This window comes from Prionailurus viverrinus, chromosome B2 (genome assembly GCF_022837055.1).
Source record: "Prionailurus viverrinus isolate Anna chromosome B2, UM_Priviv_1.0, whole genome shotgun sequence".
NCBI classification, from domain to species: Eukaryota; Metazoa; Chordata; class Mammalia; order Carnivora; family Felidae; genus Prionailurus; species Prionailurus viverrinus.
Genome location: NC_062565.1, coordinates 38,388,939 through 38,408,711, shown reverse-complemented (window position 1 = coordinate 38,408,711; position 19,773 = coordinate 38,388,939). Strand labels below are relative to the sequence as shown.

The following is a 19,773-nucleotide window of genomic DNA, read 5'->3' as shown; positions in this document are numbered from 1 at the left end:
ACTTAGAATTATCCTGCTAGGAGATAAAAATTTATCTACCAACTCCCTCACTGGTTGAAAGTTATCTCTGAACTTCCAGATTAATACCTGCTTAAGTCAGAGAAAGGTCTGTGGTGCAGGATAAAGACATCAGGCATAGAAAAGAGATGTGCTTAAAAATGGTCTCCAACAGCTATCCATGAACTTGGGTAGGCAGAGAGGATATGGGTGGAATATCAATCAGTATTCCTAAACTCCTGCTTTCTGCAGCAACCTTGAACTTTTCCATTCCCATCATCTAGCCTACTTTACATATTCTCAGTATATATTCTAGTTACACTTTTGTATACCTCTAAAAATAATTACTTTATACAACCAATGATTACTTCAATTTACCCATATATTTATCAACTTCCTCAACCATCATTTGTTCTTGAGCCTCAGTTCTTTGTGGATTAATGTCTTCTTCCTTTAGTATAAATTTTCTTCACCATCTGAATCTTTAGGTTCCGAGATTTGGATAATAAATTTGGATATTGAGATTGAAAAGTATACTGTTATGCAAATCTTTTTTATTCCTGAGTTTTAGATAGCAAATAGCAAGAGATTTCACAGAGTAGTTCAGCAATGTTTTTCCATAATTGAATTTAGTTTTTTCTTTCTAAAAATGACTTTGATTTCCCCATTTCTGAATAAAATTCAGACTCGTATAAAATTATAGGTTCATTATTACTTTCAGCATTATTACTTTGAGCAAAGATAATATTCAAGTGATGTTGATTAGAAACCTATCATTCTACTTTAGTAATGTTATTTTTCCATTTCTTTTTTAACATAATCTCAAGATTTTTTTTTTTATCTTCACAATAAAAGAGAGCTTAGGCCTGACCTCTTGCCCTTCTTTTTTTTGTTTTGTTTTGTTTTTTTTGTTTTTGAGAGAAAGTATGCAAGTGGGGAAAGGGAAGGACAGAGGGAGAGAATCCCAAGCAGGCTCCATGCTCAGCACCTCAATGCAGAACCTGATGCAGTGCTCAATCCCATGACATGACCCAGCGACCATGACTTGAGCCGAAATTAAGAGTTGGACGCTCAACCGACTGAGCCACTCAGGTGCCCTGACCCTTTCTCTTCTTAAATCCTCTCATTTCAAAATCCTTGCATCTCTTAGTAGCAGAATTATCTTAGACCTGCAGTTGGGCTTAATGTATTCAAACCTCAGCATAATTTTCTTTGTGGCTTTCACTTGTTTCTGGAAAATGGCCTTAGTCTGCCCACCATAGCCACTCTGTTCCTTTCATAATGCTGCTTTCTCTGGGCATATGGACAACCCTGCTCATCTTGTACGATGTCACTGTGGGGTTGATTCTTGCCACACTTCTTGCAGAAAGTCCAGTGTGTTTTAGGAACATTCACCATATTTACAGGAATTCTATTGGCTCAGAAATCTCTGGTTGTTCTGAGATGTTCTCTTTGTGTTGTTCTTCTGCACCTCAATGTGTCTACATCTGTATGTACTTTATTTATGCCTTTTGAGATTGTTGTGATCATAGAGCCAAATAAGCAGAACATGCCTGAACTCTACTAAAACCTTGTGCCCCAAAGGCATAGGAAAAAAAATGAAAATACAGAGTTTAGTTAGATAGTAACGAGATGAGTGAACAAAATCATCTGCAGCCTGGTTGGAGGTTCTGGAATTTAGATGATCAAATCAGGTAATTAAAATGGAAAGTTTACAAAAAATGTTGTATGATTGTGTTTTTGAAACATGAGGTAACAATCCAACCTGAAGGATATAGACTGAAGGTCTCCTTTAATTTCAAGATTACTAAAACTGGACTCAGTATGTCAATCTGTGATGCAGGAAGAATCACACTGGGCATTGGTAGCTCCAGGCTTTCATCCCTGTACCAAATGTGTCTGTCCAGTAAGTAACTCCAACTTACCTCAAGTGACCATTATTCTCATCATGAATCTAAAGTCACTGTAAAGCTTAGTGGATTGTGTCTCATAACTCCAGAAATGTGCAGAAATTATAAATATAGAAACTATAAAGTATATCAAACTCATGGCATTAATTATTTTGTGTTACATTTCAACAAAATAATCTGGTATTGAAAATACTTGTAAACTATAATTGAATCTGGCATACTAACGTATATGACAAATTGGCCTGTGATTCCAAATTAAATGCTTGATTGAAGTTGAATGGCATAAGAGGAAGTGACTCCATTTATAAACAGTGTGGAGTGGTTAAGAGAACATGTATTAAAGAGTTGCTTAATAATGTGGGAAAGATTAACCTAGTGGGTCATGGGTTTGTTGAGTGCAGGCATTCTAAGTTCTTAAAGAAAATGAACATATAAAATTTATAAATATTATTTAAAGTATTTAAAGGTAATCAGTCTGTTAAACTCAAGTTTATTTAACATTAATCAAAATCAAATTCCCTTAAGTACTCTGTCCAGTTTAAGTTCAAGTTTCCATGAAAAGTACTTCTATTTTATATGAAGCTTACCAGATTTAAAATAGTTTAATAAAATGTATAAGCTAAATTCAGGGGGTTAGACAAACTAGGCTTTTAAATTTACAATTTTAATAGGTTTTAAAAACTAAACCCAAATAAATGAAAATAACCTTTTCTGTATGTAAAAGCTATCCTTAGACATCAAAAATCTCACATTGAAACTGAATGCAAGGATTCACCTTCTTAATGTAATCCTTGCTCCTTCTCTCTAATCGCACCTTGCAAAATTCCTATTGGGTAGTAATTGGACCTTTTACTTTGTCCTCCAAGTCTCTCTCCCTTTCCCACCTTCTCTATCTCTTTGGCTTCTTTATCCAGAATATAGCACAAATGTAACTTTTTAGATTATCTCTTTCTAAAATCTACAATTTTAGCTTCGTCTGGATCTAGCATGCTCTTTATCCATTGGGAAGTGTTTAATTTCAATGACTCTATTTCTCATTCCACATCAGACACAAACCTGTTCACCACCTTAGAGTCGCACTGCCTCACTTGCTTTCAAAGTTCTTCCAACTACCAGTAAGTCACTGGAGTGCACAGGCATTCTGCTACCTTTGCTAAACTCCCTGGGCTGGCCAGAGGCTTGGGATTACATGTCCCTCACATTGCACATACCAGTGGTATCTGCACCAAGTTGCCCCTCTACTTCTAGACAGAGGATCTGGTTTCCTGAGTGGCATCAAAGGATGAATAATTCTGGTGCACCTGGCTGGTTCAGTCAGTGGAGCATGTGACTCTTGATCTTGTGGTTGTGAGTTTGAACCCCACATTGGGTGTAGAGATGGCTTAAAAATATAATCTTAAAAAAAAAAAAGAATGAATGAATGATGCAACACTTGTGGGTTAGCTCTCCGTGGGGAGGAATTTGAGCAATGGGAAATAGGAAACAGGAAGGAGCTGGTCAGATAAAATCTTTCCTTCCAACCTGAGGTGGTGTTTTTGGAAACTCTCCAGAAAAGTCCTTGCACAAGGATACACAGCAAAGCGTCTGCCAAGTGACCGTCTCTTCATGGCTTCTCAAAAAACAGTGGCCTGGGGCGCCTGGGTGGCGCAGTCGGTTAAGCGTCAGACTTCAGCCAGGTCACGATCTCGCGGTCCATGAGTTCGAGCCCCGCATCAGGCTCTGGGCTGATGGCTCGGAGCCTGGAGCCTGTTTCCGATTCTGTGTCTCCCTCTCTCTCTGCGCCTCCCCCGTTCATGCTCTGTCTCTCTCTGTCCCAAAAATAAATAAACGTTGAAAAAAAAAATTAAAAAAAAAAAACAGTGGCCAGCCCTGTGCTGCATTATATCACATTGCTTCACATGTTTCTTGACCCTGCTTCCTCTTTTATTTCTTGCCTTCACCTCAGTAGGCTTTATCTCCTGGACAAAGTACAGTATCAGCACCCGAATCCTTGCCTCAGGTATTGCTTTCTAGAAAACCTCAGCTAAGAGAATCTTTAAAACTTTTGGTTCTTTTCGAGAATCCCAATATTTCCTCATGCTTTTAAAAAGTCTCTTTATTATTAATATATCTAACAGCCAGAGATTATAAAATATGTTTAAAATAAGTGTATTAAATTGTTTTGAATAGAATTCTGCTCTTCATATTGCAACTCATGGTGGATTATTTCCTTGTTTGTTCTGTGATTTTTGGATAGTGAGTTTATCTTAGGGCTATATTGAACGGCACCCTGAGAATCCTTACCTGAGGGTTTGTCCCTCTGGAGAGGACTTGTATTAATTTTGTCACAGATATTATCAGGTTGGGAGTTCTCAGTCATGAGGGTCGTATAAATGCCAACTCTGCTGTTAGGGATTGCAGGGGCCTTGGGAGATCTTTCCCCCCTTGTCCAGATACAAGCGAAGACAGATAAGCTTCCTTGATATCCCTCTTTGTTGATGGTTTGACTTTGTTTTTAGTTTCCATCCTTTTTCTGAATGTTTAGTAGCTCTTTGACAGTTCTCAGCTTTACATGCAAAAGCTTCATCAAGCCCTCTGGGGACAGATGCAGTGTGAACTCAAGGCCACTGGTCTGGTGTTTATATTCCTTCATTTTTGCCCCTAGGGTTTATATTATTTTATTATAAGCTCAGCTATGCATTTAGAAGACTATTTTCTATATTTCATAATACTTTTATGGGATTTTATAATGGAAGGTTTTTGGGACTTAACTAATTTGCTATACTGCTAGAAATGTAAGGTGTGGTCTGTCTTTAACATAGTAACTAAAATGCAGTGAGTTATTACTATTTGTCAAGCACTGTTATAAACACATTAAATGAATTAACTTATTCATCTTCTCAACAACTAGATGAGGTAGGTACTGTTCTTCCCAGTTTGTGTCCACCAAGAAGAAGATGCCAGGACCAGAATAAATGTGCAAGAATTCTTTTAAGAAAATGCCTGTGTAAAACAAAATAGGGGTGGGGTGGGATAGAGCTGGTAAAGGCTGGGAGAGTCGTTAAACCATAGTCCAAGTCTAACCTTGGGTGAAAAAGAAAGAGGGAAGGTGGGCCAAAGGGTCTTAGACTTCACGGAAGTCTGTAAGGTTTAGCAAAGCTGTTGGGGGTGTCTTTGAGCTGATACTGGCTGACAAAGAAGTCCCAAATCTCCCAGGAATGGATCCACTTACTGTTCCTGCCATTTTTCAGTCATTGCTAGAGAGAAGGCCATGAGAGATATGGCCTTATAACAGATGCCATGATAGATTCCAAAGTGCAGCAGCTGGGGCCCTCAGCCAGTCATACTCCCGGGACTAGAAGGTCTGCCAGGTGTATTTTCATGACCACCACACCCTCTTTATGGAGGAGGAAACAAAGAGGCTAGCTAACAGCTAACTTGCACAAGGACACACAGCTGGCACATAGTGGAACCAGGATTCAAACTTAGGGAGTTTAGCTGTAGGACATGACTAAGCTGCATATATAGAGAGGGGTAGAGCAAGAAAGAGTTTATTACATGGGATCTACATACAGAAAAAAAAGAGAAATAATTTTGCTTATAATTTATGCACATATTTTCAGAGAAAAAGTTCTGTTTTTAATCAAATTCTACAAGGGACTCTGACATGGGTTGGAAACATACTTAGGGGCACCTGGGTGGCTCAGTTGGTTAAGTATCTGACTCTTGATTTTGGCTCAGGTCATGATCTCACAGTCTATGAGTTTGAGCCCTGCATTGGGCTCTGTGCTGACAATGTGGAGCCTGCTTAGGATTTTATGTCTCCTCTCTCTCTGCCCCCTCCCCAGCTCACTCTCTCTGTTTTAAAAATAAACATTTTAAAAACTAAACTAAAGTAATAATAAAAATAAAACAAAAACCTTCAGGGGTGCCTGGTTGGCTCAGTCATTTGGGTGCTGGACTCTTGTTTTCAGCTCAGGTCATGATCCCACAGTCGTGGAATCAGGCTCTGCACTGATCATGGAACCTGCCTAACATATTCTCCCTCTGCCCCTCTCCCCAGCTCACGTGTTTACTCTTTCAAAACAAAACAAAAATAAAACTTTCAGCAGTTGGGAACTTCAAAGGCAGAGGCTTATGAATTTGACAGTGAAATTTAAAATGTGACTATTCCTAGAAATCCAATGACAGTTGATATATTTCTCTCCTCAGTCTGGTTAGTTACAAATTAATATTGTTTCTCACAAGACACCTTTATTTTTCCTTATATTTCCTCCTGTGACAGAGACCTCTAGCTGCCCACTCAGTATCCAATCTTCCTTCTTCATTACTAATTATTGCCCTCCCCCAAGCCAACAGTAAGCTACCTGTATATCCCTACCTCCCTATGTCACTATGGCCATCTGACTAATTTCTAATTGTAAGTAAAAATTGTTGGGTGAACTTTTCAAGAAGTCTTCTTAAAAGGGGCTAACTCAGCTGACCTGTGATTTATATCATTCAGGGTCCCAACAAAGAAACAGATGGTATCCTGGAATTAGAATAACTTGGGGAGGTTTTCTATGGATCGGGACTATTGCTAAAGGTGTTGGCAGAATGTATGGAAATCAGGAAGAACAGCAAAGGAGTATGAGATTAGAATAAACTGAGCTGCTATCATCTCTGAACTGGTAAGGAGAGAGGTAGGGCAGACCTCCCTGAAAACAATGACCTTAAGGTAGAGAGACAGCCAGCCAGATGTGACTGTAGGAAGGGAGTCAGCGGAAAATATCCTGAGCTCATTCTTTTCTCGTACTCTATCTCCTGTCATGGATCCCTGTTGGCTGGACCCATTTAGGAAGCCAAGGACAAGGTGGTCTGACGTAGACCACATAAGCCAGCCTGCTGAAACAGAGTAGATCAAGCAGGAGAAGAGCAGAGAGTCGATATGAATTAGAATATATGGGCAAAAGCAAGCATATGCACTTTTGCCCTTCCTTTTTTCTTCTCCTTTGGTATATGCATGTGATGGCTGGAGCAGCACTGGCCATTTTGCAACTTTAAAGCAACCTTGAAGATAGAAGCAACCTTCCAAGGATACTAGAACAGAAATATGGAAGAGGCCTGAGCATTAATAACATGGAACAACTACAATCAGCCCTGAAATGCCCACCCCAGATCTTGTTTTATATTAGAAAAATATAAACCTTTGTCTTAGGTCACTGTTTTTCAGATTGCTTATATTTGTAGCTAAATACAATACTCAATGATATACCTTCATAGGTATGTACTCAATACATGACTTTATTGACCCTCGACTATTGTCCTTGATTTTAGTTGACAAACGACATTTTGTTCCTCCTACTTCTCCTGGCTCTGCCTTGTTGCCAGAGTGACCTTCCTCAAATAGTTCTGACATAAGGGGCCCTAATAATGGTTCTCTCTTAGGTGGGGAACTTGGTGTCTGAGGGCCAGACATTGGAGGGAAACTTACTTTTTACTGTATTCTGTTTTCCATTTTGGATTTTGTATCCTATATACACATTACCTAAAGTAATTGTGGTTCACAATAATATAACTCAGAGTGTGGTTCTCTGGGGAAAAAAAAGTAAAGATTAATTTAAAATATTCCATCATGTCACTGTCCTCCACAAGATTTTCGAAGACTTTTTTTCTTTTTAAATTTAAATCCAAGTTAGTTAACATAATAATGATTTCAGGAATATAGTGATTCATCACTAACATATAACACCCAGTGCTCATCCCAACAAGTGCCGTCCTTACTGCCCCTCACCCATTTAGCCCTTCCCCCCACCCAACACCCCACCAGCAAACCTCATTTCGTTCTCTGTATTTAAGAGTCTCTTATGGTTTGTCTCCCTCTTTTTTATATTATTTTTGCTTCCCCTCCGTTATGTTCATCTGTTTTGTATCTTAAATTCCACATATGAGTTAAGTCATATGATTTCTTTTTCTGACTTATTTCACTTAGCATAATATACTCTAGTTCCATTCATATTGTTACAAATGGCAAGATTTCATTCTTTCTCATTGCCAAGTAGTATTCCGTTGTATATATAAACCACATCTTCTTTATCCATTCATCAGTCCATGGACACTTGGGCTTTTTCCATACTTTGACTATTACTGATAGCGCTGCTATAAACATTGGGGTGCATGTGCCCCTTTGAAACACCACTCCTGTGTCCCTTGGATAAATACCTCGCAGTGCAATTGTGGGGCCATAGGGTAGTTCTATTTTTAATTTTTTGAGGAACCTCTATACTGTTTTCCAGAGTGGCTGTACCAGTTTGCATTCCCACCAAAAGGACTTTTGGAGTCCAACTTCTCTATGTACACTTTTTCCAGTAATAATGTGCCTTACCAATTTGAAGATGAACATTCTTCACATTTTAATACTTCTGAAGCTGACAGATTCTTATAATTGCTGTTATCCAGGTGGCAGCCATGACATTGTTGTCTGCCCATGCACAAACTTAGATGTCAGCCCTCATTCAAATTGTCATTAAATGGTTTGTTGACTAAAATGGAGAAGCATTGCAGTGGTCCAAGATGCCACCAAAAATGAGACCTGTCTGTTCTCCGCAAACCTTTTGTTGACATCTTTCAGCAAGATAAAAAAAAAAAATGTCAGCATCAAAACACAGAATGAACACCAGCAACTTGGGAAAAAAATCCCAGAGACAATACTGGAGCACTCTTAAAAATATTACTAAGGCTCCTGGTCACCCAGTGGCTGACAAAGTGTGGAAAAACTCTGATATCAACTCTGCATTGAAAGTAATTCAGAGGACTTGGATTCTAGGGAAAATATAATTTAATGATACTTTACCCAATTTTTAAAACTTTGTCAGATTTATTGAGGTAAAATTTACATACAGTAAAATTTAAACTTTTTGAATTTTTTTAATGTTTATTTTTGAGAGACAGAGTGTGTGAGCAGGGGAGGGGCAAAGAGAGAGGGAGACATAGAATCCAAAAACAGGCTCCAGGCTCTGAGCAGTTAGCACAGAGCCCGATGTGGGGCTCGAACCCACTGACCACAAGACCATGACCTGAGCCAAAGTCAGACGCTTAATCAACTGAGCCACCCAGGCACCCCAAAATTTACACTTTTTAGGTGTACAGTTCTATGCATTGATTAAAAATGTATGTCCTATAACTACCACTAAAATCAAGAGATAGAAAATTTTGAAAGTTTCTTATGCCTCTTCATAGTAAATCCTTCACCCATACCTCTAGTCCTGGAGGCTTCTTTCACTTAGATGACTGTTTTTGCATTTATCAGTAGTTGATTCCTTTTTATTACTGGGTAGTAAGTATTCCATTGTCTGATTATACCATAGTTTATCCATTCACAGAAGAATATCTGGATTGTTTCTAGTGTTTGGCAATTATGAATAAAGTTATAAATGTTCAGGTATCGGCTTTGGTATGGACATGTAGTATCATCTCTCATAGGTAAAAACCTTAGGAGTAGGGTTGTTGGTCATCTGGTAAGTACATGTTTAACTTTATAACAAGCTGATCAATTGTTTTCCAAAATGTCTGCACCATTATACATATATTCCCACCAGCAGTGAATCAAAGGGCTAGTTAAACTGCAACCTCACCAGCTCCTAGAATGATTAGCTGTCTAAAACTGTAGTCATTGTATAAGTTTGTAGTGGTCTGTCACTATGGTTTTAATTTGCATTTCCCTAATGGTGTTGGGCATCCGTTCATAGGCCTATTTGCTGTCTATATATCTCCTTTGATAAAAATGCCTGTTCAAATCATTTTAATTGGATCATATTCTTATTGGGTTATGAGTGTCCTTTGTGTATTCTAGGCACCCTTTATCAGATATGTGTTTTGTAAATATCATCTTAGTCCGTGGCCTGTCTTTTCATTTTCTTACAGTGTCTTTCAAAGAGAAGACTATTTAATATTTATGAAGTCCAATTTGTCAAGTATTTTTCCTTTGTGGCTCATGCTTTTTGTATCCTAGGAAATCTTTGCCAAACCCAAGGTCACAAAGATTTTCTCTTGTTTTCCTGTAGAAGTTTTATAGGTTTTAGATTTTTACTAGTAGATAGTCTATTTCAGATTAGCTTTTGTATATGGTTCAAGGCATGGATTAATGCCCAATTGTTTAATTATATTTCCAGAAAAACTTTCTCCATTTAATTGCTTTTCAACTTTTATTGAAAATAAATTGAACGTATGAGTCTATTTTCTGTTCTGTTCCACTGATTTGTCTATCCTTTTGTCAATTCCAAACTATCCTGATGGTTGTAGCTTATAGTAAATCTTGAAATCAAATGTTTTAAGTCCTTTGTTCTTTTTTCAAAAATTATTTTGGCTACTGTCACTTTGTTCTTTATAAATTGTAGCCTCAGCATTTCAATTTCTATAAAAATAAACCTAAAATTTTGGGATTGGGAAATTGTGTTGAACTTAAGATATCAATTCTCCTCAAATTGATCTGTAACAATAATCTTCCAATCCATGAACACAGTATTTCCCTCCATTTTATTTAGGTCATCTTTTTATTTCTTTCCCTGCTGTCTTATAGTTTTAAGAATAAACCTTGCATATATTTGATCTATCTCTAAATATTTCATGAGTTTTTGGTGCTATTATAAATATTTTTAAAGGTTTATATACTTTTGAGAGAGAGCGAGAGTGGGTTAGGGGCAGAGAGAGAGAGGGAGACACAGAATCTGAAGCAGGCTCCAGGCTCTGTGCTGTCAGCACAGAACCTGATGCGGGGCTCAAACCCACAAACACAAGGTCATGACCTGAGCTGAAGTCAGACGCTTAACTGACTGAGCCACTCAGTTGTCTCTTTGGTGCTATTATAAATGGCATCTTTTTAAATTTCTAGTTCAATGGTAGTATATGGAAATAAAATTGATTGTTGTGTATTCACTTTGTATCTTCAAACCAGGATACATGCACTTGTAACTTGTTTTTAGATTCTTTGGGGTTTTCTATATAAACAACAATGGTGTCTACAAATAGTCTTATAATTCTTCCTTTCTAATTTTTATATCTTTTGTTTCTTTCTTGCCTTATTGCACTGGCCAGACCCTCCAGTGTAATGTTGAATAGAAATAGTGATTTTCCTCTCTATGTATATACAAGGTTGATAGATGATAAATGTAAGTATAAAAAAGCTCTTTTGATAAATACAGTAGGAAATTTTAAATGAGAGCATTTTGTCATGGTTTAATTGGCAGCATTTTGCTGTGCAATGTCACCTAATATGATGGTGTATCTTACCACAGATGAAGTTAGATACAATGAAATTTTGTAATAGAGCAGCCATATTGCATATTCATAGACTATGATGTGAATGGTGCCTTGGAGTTGCACAATGTTGAGGCCCTGATATTAGGTTACATGTGCCTAGGGGCTTCATAGTTTATATTCTTCTGATACCATTTCATTTAACTGAGAATAGGGTGCTCATCTTAAGCCTGAGCCCGGTCTACTACTTAAGGCTACAGACGGTTGATGAGCAGAATGCATCTACTAGGTGTTAACTGTGATACATTTGATCAGGTAACTCTCAAAAACTGTGAAGGGTCTGAGATTTTACCTTACTTGCAAGCTAACAAATTAGTCTGGCACAATTTGATGGATGCTTCCAGAAGGCACAGAATTCTTGGACAAGAGACTTTATTACTCATAGCACAAGAGCCCCGTGTTTGCCTTGGTTCTCCTTGCCCACAAAGTGCCATGGGACAATGCAGGGCTGGGCCCAGGTGAATGCTGAGCCCAAAATAGATTTGTGTTACCCTCCCACCTCCATTAAACCCCAAACTTAGGGAACTTCAGTCTTCAACTTCAGCTGCAAGCAAAATTGTTGAATCTTTGCCTTAAAAGGAGACATTATTTTTATTATCCTAGACATCAAACAAACGTGTGCTCTACTCTGGAGGGAGATACTATTCCCCTCTTCCAAGGATATTTGCAAGACACCAGTGAGAAAATAGCTCAGAGTGTTGTCAGTGCCTCTGCTCAGAAGACGTAACCTAGAGAGAATTGTGTCCCAACAGTAATTCAGTCTCAATTGTCAACTGGGAAAAGTATTTGAGTAGAGGGTAATGCTTCCACTTAGTTTGTCTCTAGCTGTTTGTCCCTAGCTTCCCATATGTTCAGCAAACCTTTCTTCTTTGTCTAGACCCACAGTTAGACTACATTTCCCAACTTGCTTTGCAGTTAAGTATGGCCCTATGAATGAGTGGCCAATGACACATAGATGGAAATGATGTTGCCATCTCCAGACATGGCCCATAAAATCTCCCCACACAATTCTCTATGCCCCCTCTTTTCCCACCCTCTTCCAGCACTCATTTAATGCTGGTGGTGGTGAAAGGTGGTGAAGTCACATAATGGGAGGCATTTGGGTCCTCAAATAATTACATAGAGCAGAGATTCTCTTCTTCCTGCTCCAATATGCATCAAACTATGACATAACTGAAAAATCAGTGACTTTTTTGTGGATTGACAACAGAAGTTTATCAATTATCGTACCTAGCAATACATACTCTAGCTAAATACATCATCCTTTCCTTCATGCCACCCCCAACTTAAATTCCTCCCCATTACATCAGGACTAAGTGGGCACTAATTTATCTGATATTTCTTAAATACCCCCCTATTAAGTATTAACAACATTAGAGAGGCTTTCAACTCTGCTGGCTATTGTGTAATTTGGGGCAGCACATGGTACCACTGTCCAGTGGTACAGGGTTGTACTGGGTACCAGGGTAGGGACATCTAAAGGGCAAAGGGTCTTTCACATCACAGAGCAAGTCTTGGTTACTAACATCATGAAGGTGGGAGTTGGGGAGATGATCAGGGGAAAATTAGTGTCTGCTGCATTTATTAGCATCTTTGTGATATCCATTGGGCCTCCCAGAAATACCTAAGTGGGAGGCTGGTTCAGAGGTGACAAGTCCCCATTAGTGGTAGAAGGGACTCAAGGAACACAGGCTACATGTTCTTCTTCACAGCCCTTTTTAAACTTCAGAGGTCAAATCCTGCCTACCTGTTTTAAGATTCCTTTTTAAAGAGCAGCTTTAGTTCACAGCACAATGCAAGGGAAGGTACAAAGATTTCCCATATGCCCCCTGCAACTTTCCCTATTTCCATCTCCCATCAGGGAGGCACATTTGTTATAATTGATGAACCTACATGGGCACATCATAATTACCCCAAGTCCATCATTTAAGTTATGGCCCGCTCTTGGTGTTGTACATTACATGGATTTGGACAAATGTATAATGATATGTATCCATTATTATGGTATCCTACAGAGTATTTTCACTGCTTTAAAATTCTTTTTGTGCTCTATTCATCCCTCCCCAGCTCCTTCTCTGCCTCTCCCCTAACTCCTGGCAACCACTGATCTTTTTCCTGTCCCCATGGTTTTGATTTTTTTCAGAACATCATATAGTTAGAATTATACTATATGTAGCCTTCTCAGATGAGCTTCTTTCATTTAATAGTACTTATTTAGGGTTCCTCTATATCTTTTCATGGCATGATAATGCATTTATTTTTAGCAGTGAATAATAATCCATTGCATGGATATACCACAGTTTACCCATGCACATACTGAAAATTTTTGGTTGCTTCTAAGCTTTGACAATTATGAATAAAGCTGCCATAAACATTCACGTTCAGGTTTTTGTGTAGAAATAGGTTTTCAACCCCTTTGGGTAAGATAAGGAACATGATGGCTGGATTGTGCAGGAAGAATATGTTTAGTTTTGTAAGAAACTACCAAATGGCCTTCTAAAGTGGCTGTATCTTCGTGCATTCCTACCAGCCATGAATGAGTTTGTTTCTCTACATCCTCACCAGCATTTGGTGTTCAGTGTTTTAAATTTTGGCCATTATAATAGATGTGCAGTGATATTTCACTATAGTTTTAATTTGCACTTCTTTGATGACGTTAGATGTGGAACATCTTTTCATATGTTTATTTGCCATCTGTGTATCTTCTTTGTGGATGTGTCTGTTAAGATTTTTGGCCATTTTTAAATTGGAGTGTGTGTTTTCTAATTGAGTTTTAAGAGTTCTCTGTATATTTTGGATGACTGTTCCTTATTAGATATTTCGTTTGCAAATATTTTCTCCCAGTCTATGGCTTTTCTTCTCATTCTTTTAATATTGATTTTTAGAGAGCAGCAGTTTTTAAATTTTAATGAAGTCTAGCTCATCAATTATTTCCTTCATGGATCATGCCTTTGGTGTTGTATCTAAGTCCTCATGGCATCCTTAGCCATACCCAAGGTCATCTAGGTTTTGTTCTATGTTATCTTCTAGAGTTTAGTTTTATATTTTAAACTTCAGTGTGTGACCACCTGTTTTTGTAAATGAATTTGTATTGAAACACAGTGACACTTATTCATTGATATATTTTCTATAGCTGCTTTCATGCTATGGTAGAGTTAGTAGTTGTATTAGACTGTATGACTCACCAAACCTAAAATAGTTATTCTCTGGCCCTTAACAGAAAAAGTTTGCTGATCCCTGGTATGAAGCCATAATTAAACTCATTGTATATATGTAGAAACTGAGGGTCTATATATTTAATTAATTCCATTTAATTCAAAACATGTCCATGGTTGAGCCAATTGGTCAACTAGGACTTCAGATTCCATCCAAGTGTCCTTTTGCTTGTTCATTCTATAGAAATTCTGCACAGATCTCCTTATCCAGAGAGTTTGACTTAAAAAAAAAAAAAAAGGCATACAATATGCTGGATCCCTAGCATCCTCCCTTTCCATTCTATCTGTCCCAAGAGCCAAGGTGGCCTAACCCATCTTTGGGAGATAAAAGACAAAATAACAAACCATATTCCAGAGCCCCTGGTTAAAGGAAAACTGTGAAGTGGTCTCAGAGTTGTACGGACTCTGATTTGAAGGCAAAGGAGATGGCCAATAGCCCCCAGTTGTCCTTCTGCCCAAAGAGCCCAGCTGGGCTGACAGGGAACATGACATCCAATGAGATGAAACCTCGAGGACATTTCTGATTTCTGAGGCTAGTGAGGGCTTTTAGCTTGTGTTGCCATCAAGCTCACTATAACTTGTTACATGTGTATTATGATGTGTTCATTTAGAAAATAGAACCCAGGAAACCCCTCACATCACTTTATCCCTCTGAATTTTAAATGTCAATATTTTACCCTCATCCTTTCTCATTATCTTCTATCTCTGGCTCACATATCTTGCTGTCTCCTGTTTGTGCCCCCCCCCCCCCCACTCTTCTATCCCTCCCCCTCTGAGTTCATCTGAACATTCAGTCCCTGAAGCACTCCATTTTATCCTAATCTATCAGCTCCCTTCCAAATTTCCTTCTTTCCCCATCCATCACTTCAACCACTCTATTACCCTCAACTCTGATCTTGCCCACTTGTCCTTACACGTACCTGGCAAGCATCCAATTTTGGATCAATCCCATTGTTCACTTTCTCCTCTCTCTCCTACCACAGCCTACTCTGAGCTGCTGCAGACAATTGTAAAACCACGAGGTCTGAAGCCACTACAGATTTCTCTGCTCCACACTCCTTAGAATCCCACCTCAGCACAAACATACCTTCTTTCAACAGCTGCTTCTCACATTTCCTCAGAAACAAACTATGGTGGACATTTATTGGTTGACTTCCCAGCATCCACTCCCCCTTTTCCTCCCCAAAGCACCCAGATTTTCCTTTGAGGGAATTCCCTACCCCCATTCCCAATGATATTGTTTGGGTGGGTTTGACTTCATTTCCAGTTCTAGGAGTGGGCTCTGATGAGCTTAAGCTAATCAGCTCTCCTATTCTTCCTTCCAGAGTGATTGGTTCATCACAGATGAGCACACTACCCAGTGTGCGCCAGTGGGCCATGAGGAGACCATCATAGGGGCTTCTGGGAAATAAGCTTTCTCTGCCTTCTGCGGGAGCCCTGAAGGAGACCTTCCCTGTCTGTGGGTTGTAGCGTGGATATGGTGTCTCTAACTTCTGAAACGCGGGGGCAGGGTAGACAAGATGATCTCAGGAGCCAGATGGAATCCTGAGTGTCTGGGTCAAACTATGCCTGCATTCAGGTTTGCCTTTAGACTCAAGTTCTATCGATCGGTCAGCAAATCTCCTCATTGTTTTTAAAGCCAGTTTGTGTTGAGCTTTTCATTATTTCCTTCTAATTCATGTCCCATTCCAAAATTTTACCTCTACCTTCAAATCTCCTCCATTTCACTTCAAATAATCTTGCCTCCTGGTTCAAGGAAACAACAGAAGCCAACTTACAGGAAGGCCATCAACTTCTTTTCCTGTCACCTGCAAGTGTTTCTGAATCTGAATGTATCATCCTCCTTCCTTCTAGTGTTTCCCTCCACCTGCTCAGAAACTCAGCTTCTTATCTTTGCCTTTTTTCTTTCCACTTGTTCCTTCTGCTTGCCTTTCCTCCAGTTTAGAGTGCTTTCCAATGTAAAAACAGGCATAGTCTTTCTCAACCCCACCTCTTCACGTCCCGCCTCTCTTCTATCCTTCTCTGCCAAATTTTTTGGGCAGGCAGGGAAATTTACTCCTATTTGGGGGCATGCCTAAATAGGGATAGAGTTCCCACCTAATAGGCAGGTTTGCATAGAACAAAGAGGTGGCTCAACACAGAGGGCTGTGCGGCAGACCTAGATTGGAGCCTCACTGACCTTTGTTATAGTGGAAGCCACTGAAGTTGTTGGGATCTCCCAGTGAGTATGAGGGGTAAGAACAGGAGGATTAAAGTAAAGCTTTGGGGGACACAGATACTTAAGGAGGAAGTGGGAAAAGCCATATTTGAATGAGACCATGGTAAATGCTCAATGGTAAGAGGAAAATGAGAAGGCTTCCAGAAGCCAATAGAGAAGCATGCTCCAAGGAAGAAATTTTTGGCTGACTGCTACCAAAAGGTCAAATATGACAGGACAGAATCACCAGATTTGGTAATATCTAGAGTTTCAAAGTGGCAGGAGGAACAGAAACCAGCTTTCAGTTGGGTAGGAGAGTAAATGAGAGGTAAGAGGAGGAAAGTACACCTAAAAATGATGTTTTTCACCTTTCCAACTGCCTTAGTTCAGATTTCTCCAAGAACAGACCCTGGATGAGTATTTAAGCACAAATAGCATACGTGGGATATTAACTCTGCAAGTGCAGTGAAGTAAGGGAAGGGAGACAAGGAAAGGAGAAAAGGCAGGAAATGTGGCACTATTGGGCAAGGCTGTGCACCAGGCCTCAGAATGGTTCCCCTGAACATGTATCCACTGACTCCCATGCCCTGTTAGGAATGCCTCTGGAGGCCTCTTCCCTACCAACACTCAGACCCTCACACTTGCCAAGTGAGTTCTTATGGCATCTGAGAAAACCCTCCAGCTCCAGGTGGGAAGAATTCACTGTGCTGGACCTGAAAACCACAGCTGCTGTGAACACTGAAGAGTCCAGGGAGTGCAGGGTGGGACATCAGCCCATCATCTGCCATACCAACCCCACCCAAGACCCCTTTGCCAAGTCACCTAACTAAGGTAATAAAAGGGGCCTTTTGAAATGTAACTCAAGGAAGGCATGAGGTTGAGACTTAGCCTAACAGAGAAGATGAGAAATTCACTATGCCAGCAGGATATTACTCTTTGCAGAGGTTTGAGAGGTCTGATTGAGTTATAGATAAAAACGTTTCTCAGCCCCATGCTCTGTTATTGAAATGTGGGCCAGAATTAGGGGAAGGAGTAGGGAGAGGTAGAGATGGTATCACAATGTTCTTCTGCCCTTGGATTCTTTGTTGTAGAAGGGTGGGAAGGGACATAGCCAACCCCTGGTCAGGTCATCTTACTACATTGTTCTCCTGTGACTGAGCTCTATATTAAAATAGAAAGCCCAATGACTTGATCTTTCTCTTCTTGCATGTATCTGTACCATCATTGTTCCTCAACAATTACTGACCATGCACCATATGCTAGGTAGGACCTGGGGAAACAGTTTGCCTTAAAGGTGAGCAATGAACCTTAGACTGAGCCAACAAATGGCTGGCTACAGGACTGTGACCATGCAGTCTCAAAACAAGAATGGACGTAAGATGAACCAGCAGGCGAAGACTACTCCCACTCCACTCCCTCTCCACTCTCAGCCCTTTCTCCAAAGGTAAAGGGTGGAAGAAAAGCAAGGTGTTCTGGGGAAAGAATAAAACTGAGCGGGCTAGAAGAGACTGGCAGTGCTTAAAGCTGAGCTAAAGCTTGGTAGAGTTGTGGGCACCATGAACAATCTCCAACTACACAGTGTTAAGTCTCCCTCCTATTGTATTATAGAGGCAGAATTGTGAGGGTACATCCATGCCTCCTGAATCTGCAGCCTGGAGGGAGAGGAAACAGCCAAAGAATAAAAATCCAGGTGACCTAGGGGTAAACTCTTAGGAAGAGTGATCCCTGTGTTGGCCAAAGGGAAAGAACTGAACAACTGAACGCCTGTAATCTTGGGTCTTCTCTGGATGACATCACCTTTGGTGGCTTTGCCCCTCACACATTTCTGGGATTCTTCTTGTATCTGGAAAAAAAAAAGACCGCATGGATAACAACACATGGGGAAGAAGCATGCATATATACAAAGTTTTACATGCTGGGAAACAGGAAAGGGGAATCATGGGCATTTAGGACTCCTGAACAGTGGACTTGTTTTAAAAGTGGAAGATTATGCCAGGACTAAGTTCCATGGTTTGAGTTGGAGACATTTTGCTTATTGTCACACTCTCACACCCATGACTGGGATGGCACCACTGGCTGCTCAAGGGCATACTCCTCTCCTTCCTTAAGCTTCTGGTTGAAGCCCCCTTCTGGCTCACCTTTCTTTCTCCAGGGAGCAGCCCTGCCCATTTGCTCAGGTATTGACTTTGCAGCTTTTCCAGTCTCAGTTTAGGCTCACGGTGTCTGTTCCCTCTAGTTTTCCAAGCTCTCTGCCTGTGTTCATGAAGAAACTCAAATCTCAGCTCTGAAATTTTCTTTAATGAGCCAGCAAAATGAGACAGGAATGTGGGAACTGTGTGTTGGTAAAGAGCAAATTCATTGTTGCTTCTCTCCACTCATTGTCCTTCAGAACTGAAGAACAGTCTCTACCCTCCCTGCAAGTTCTTTTGAGGTCTCTATATTATTATTTTTAATGTTTGTTTATTTTTGAGAGCGAGAGAGCACAAGTGGGGGAGGTTCAGAGAGAGAGAGGAAAACACAGAATCTGAAGCAGGCTCCAGGCTCCAAGCTGTGAGCACAGAGTCCAATGCGGGGCTCAAACCTACGAACTGTGGGATCATGACCTGAGCCAAAGTCAGACACTTAACCAAACGAACCACCCCGGTGCCCCTATATTATTTTTTTAATATTCTTTCTGGTTTGTGCATCCTACATGGGAGATGCCCATTTTTATAACTACAGGGAAGAAATTTCAGGGCTCTTCCTCAAGCAGCTGACTAGCTTGCTTATGTACTGGCTGCATGTTGCACAGATATCATGAAGTATAGCTGAAAGGAATAGCTGAAAGGTCACCCTCAGATACACTTAGAGAATTTAGAAGGAGCTAGCAGCCAAAATATGCCACAGAGAGGTCAGCAACCAATTCCAATAAAGTAGCTAACAATTCTGAGTGTCCAAAGTGCCTCTAAGCCTAAGCTCTCTGTATTGAATCATTGGATCTTCACACATCCCAGGGAAGGTCCATCCTGTTGTTTGCTTCTAATTATGAAGAAATGGAGACATATACCACTAATTTGCTCAAAGTCAACTGGTAAGCAGTAGGAACAAGATCTGACCCAGGCACCCTGGCTCCAGAGCCCACGCTCATAATCCTTGCCTTTCTACCTTGGAAGGGTTTCAAGCTCCCTGTCCCTAAAAAGCC

The 19,773-nt window shown here is 40.0% G+C and overlaps 1 protein-coding gene across 1 annotated transcript in view; it reads left to right on the top strand.

Annotated features, from left to right (window-relative positions):
- Positions 1-15,807, top strand: part of LOC125166436 (small proline-rich protein 3-like) — a 136,415-nt gene extending 120,608 nt beyond the window's left edge. Inside the window, exon 2 of the mRNA XM_047860358.1 lies at positions 15,721-15,807. Coding sequence (XP_047716314.1) covers positions 15,721-15,807 — 87 coding nt within the window. The remainder of the gene's footprint in view (positions 1-15,720) is intronic.
- The last annotated feature ends 3,966 nt before the right edge of the window (positions 15,808-19,773 follow it).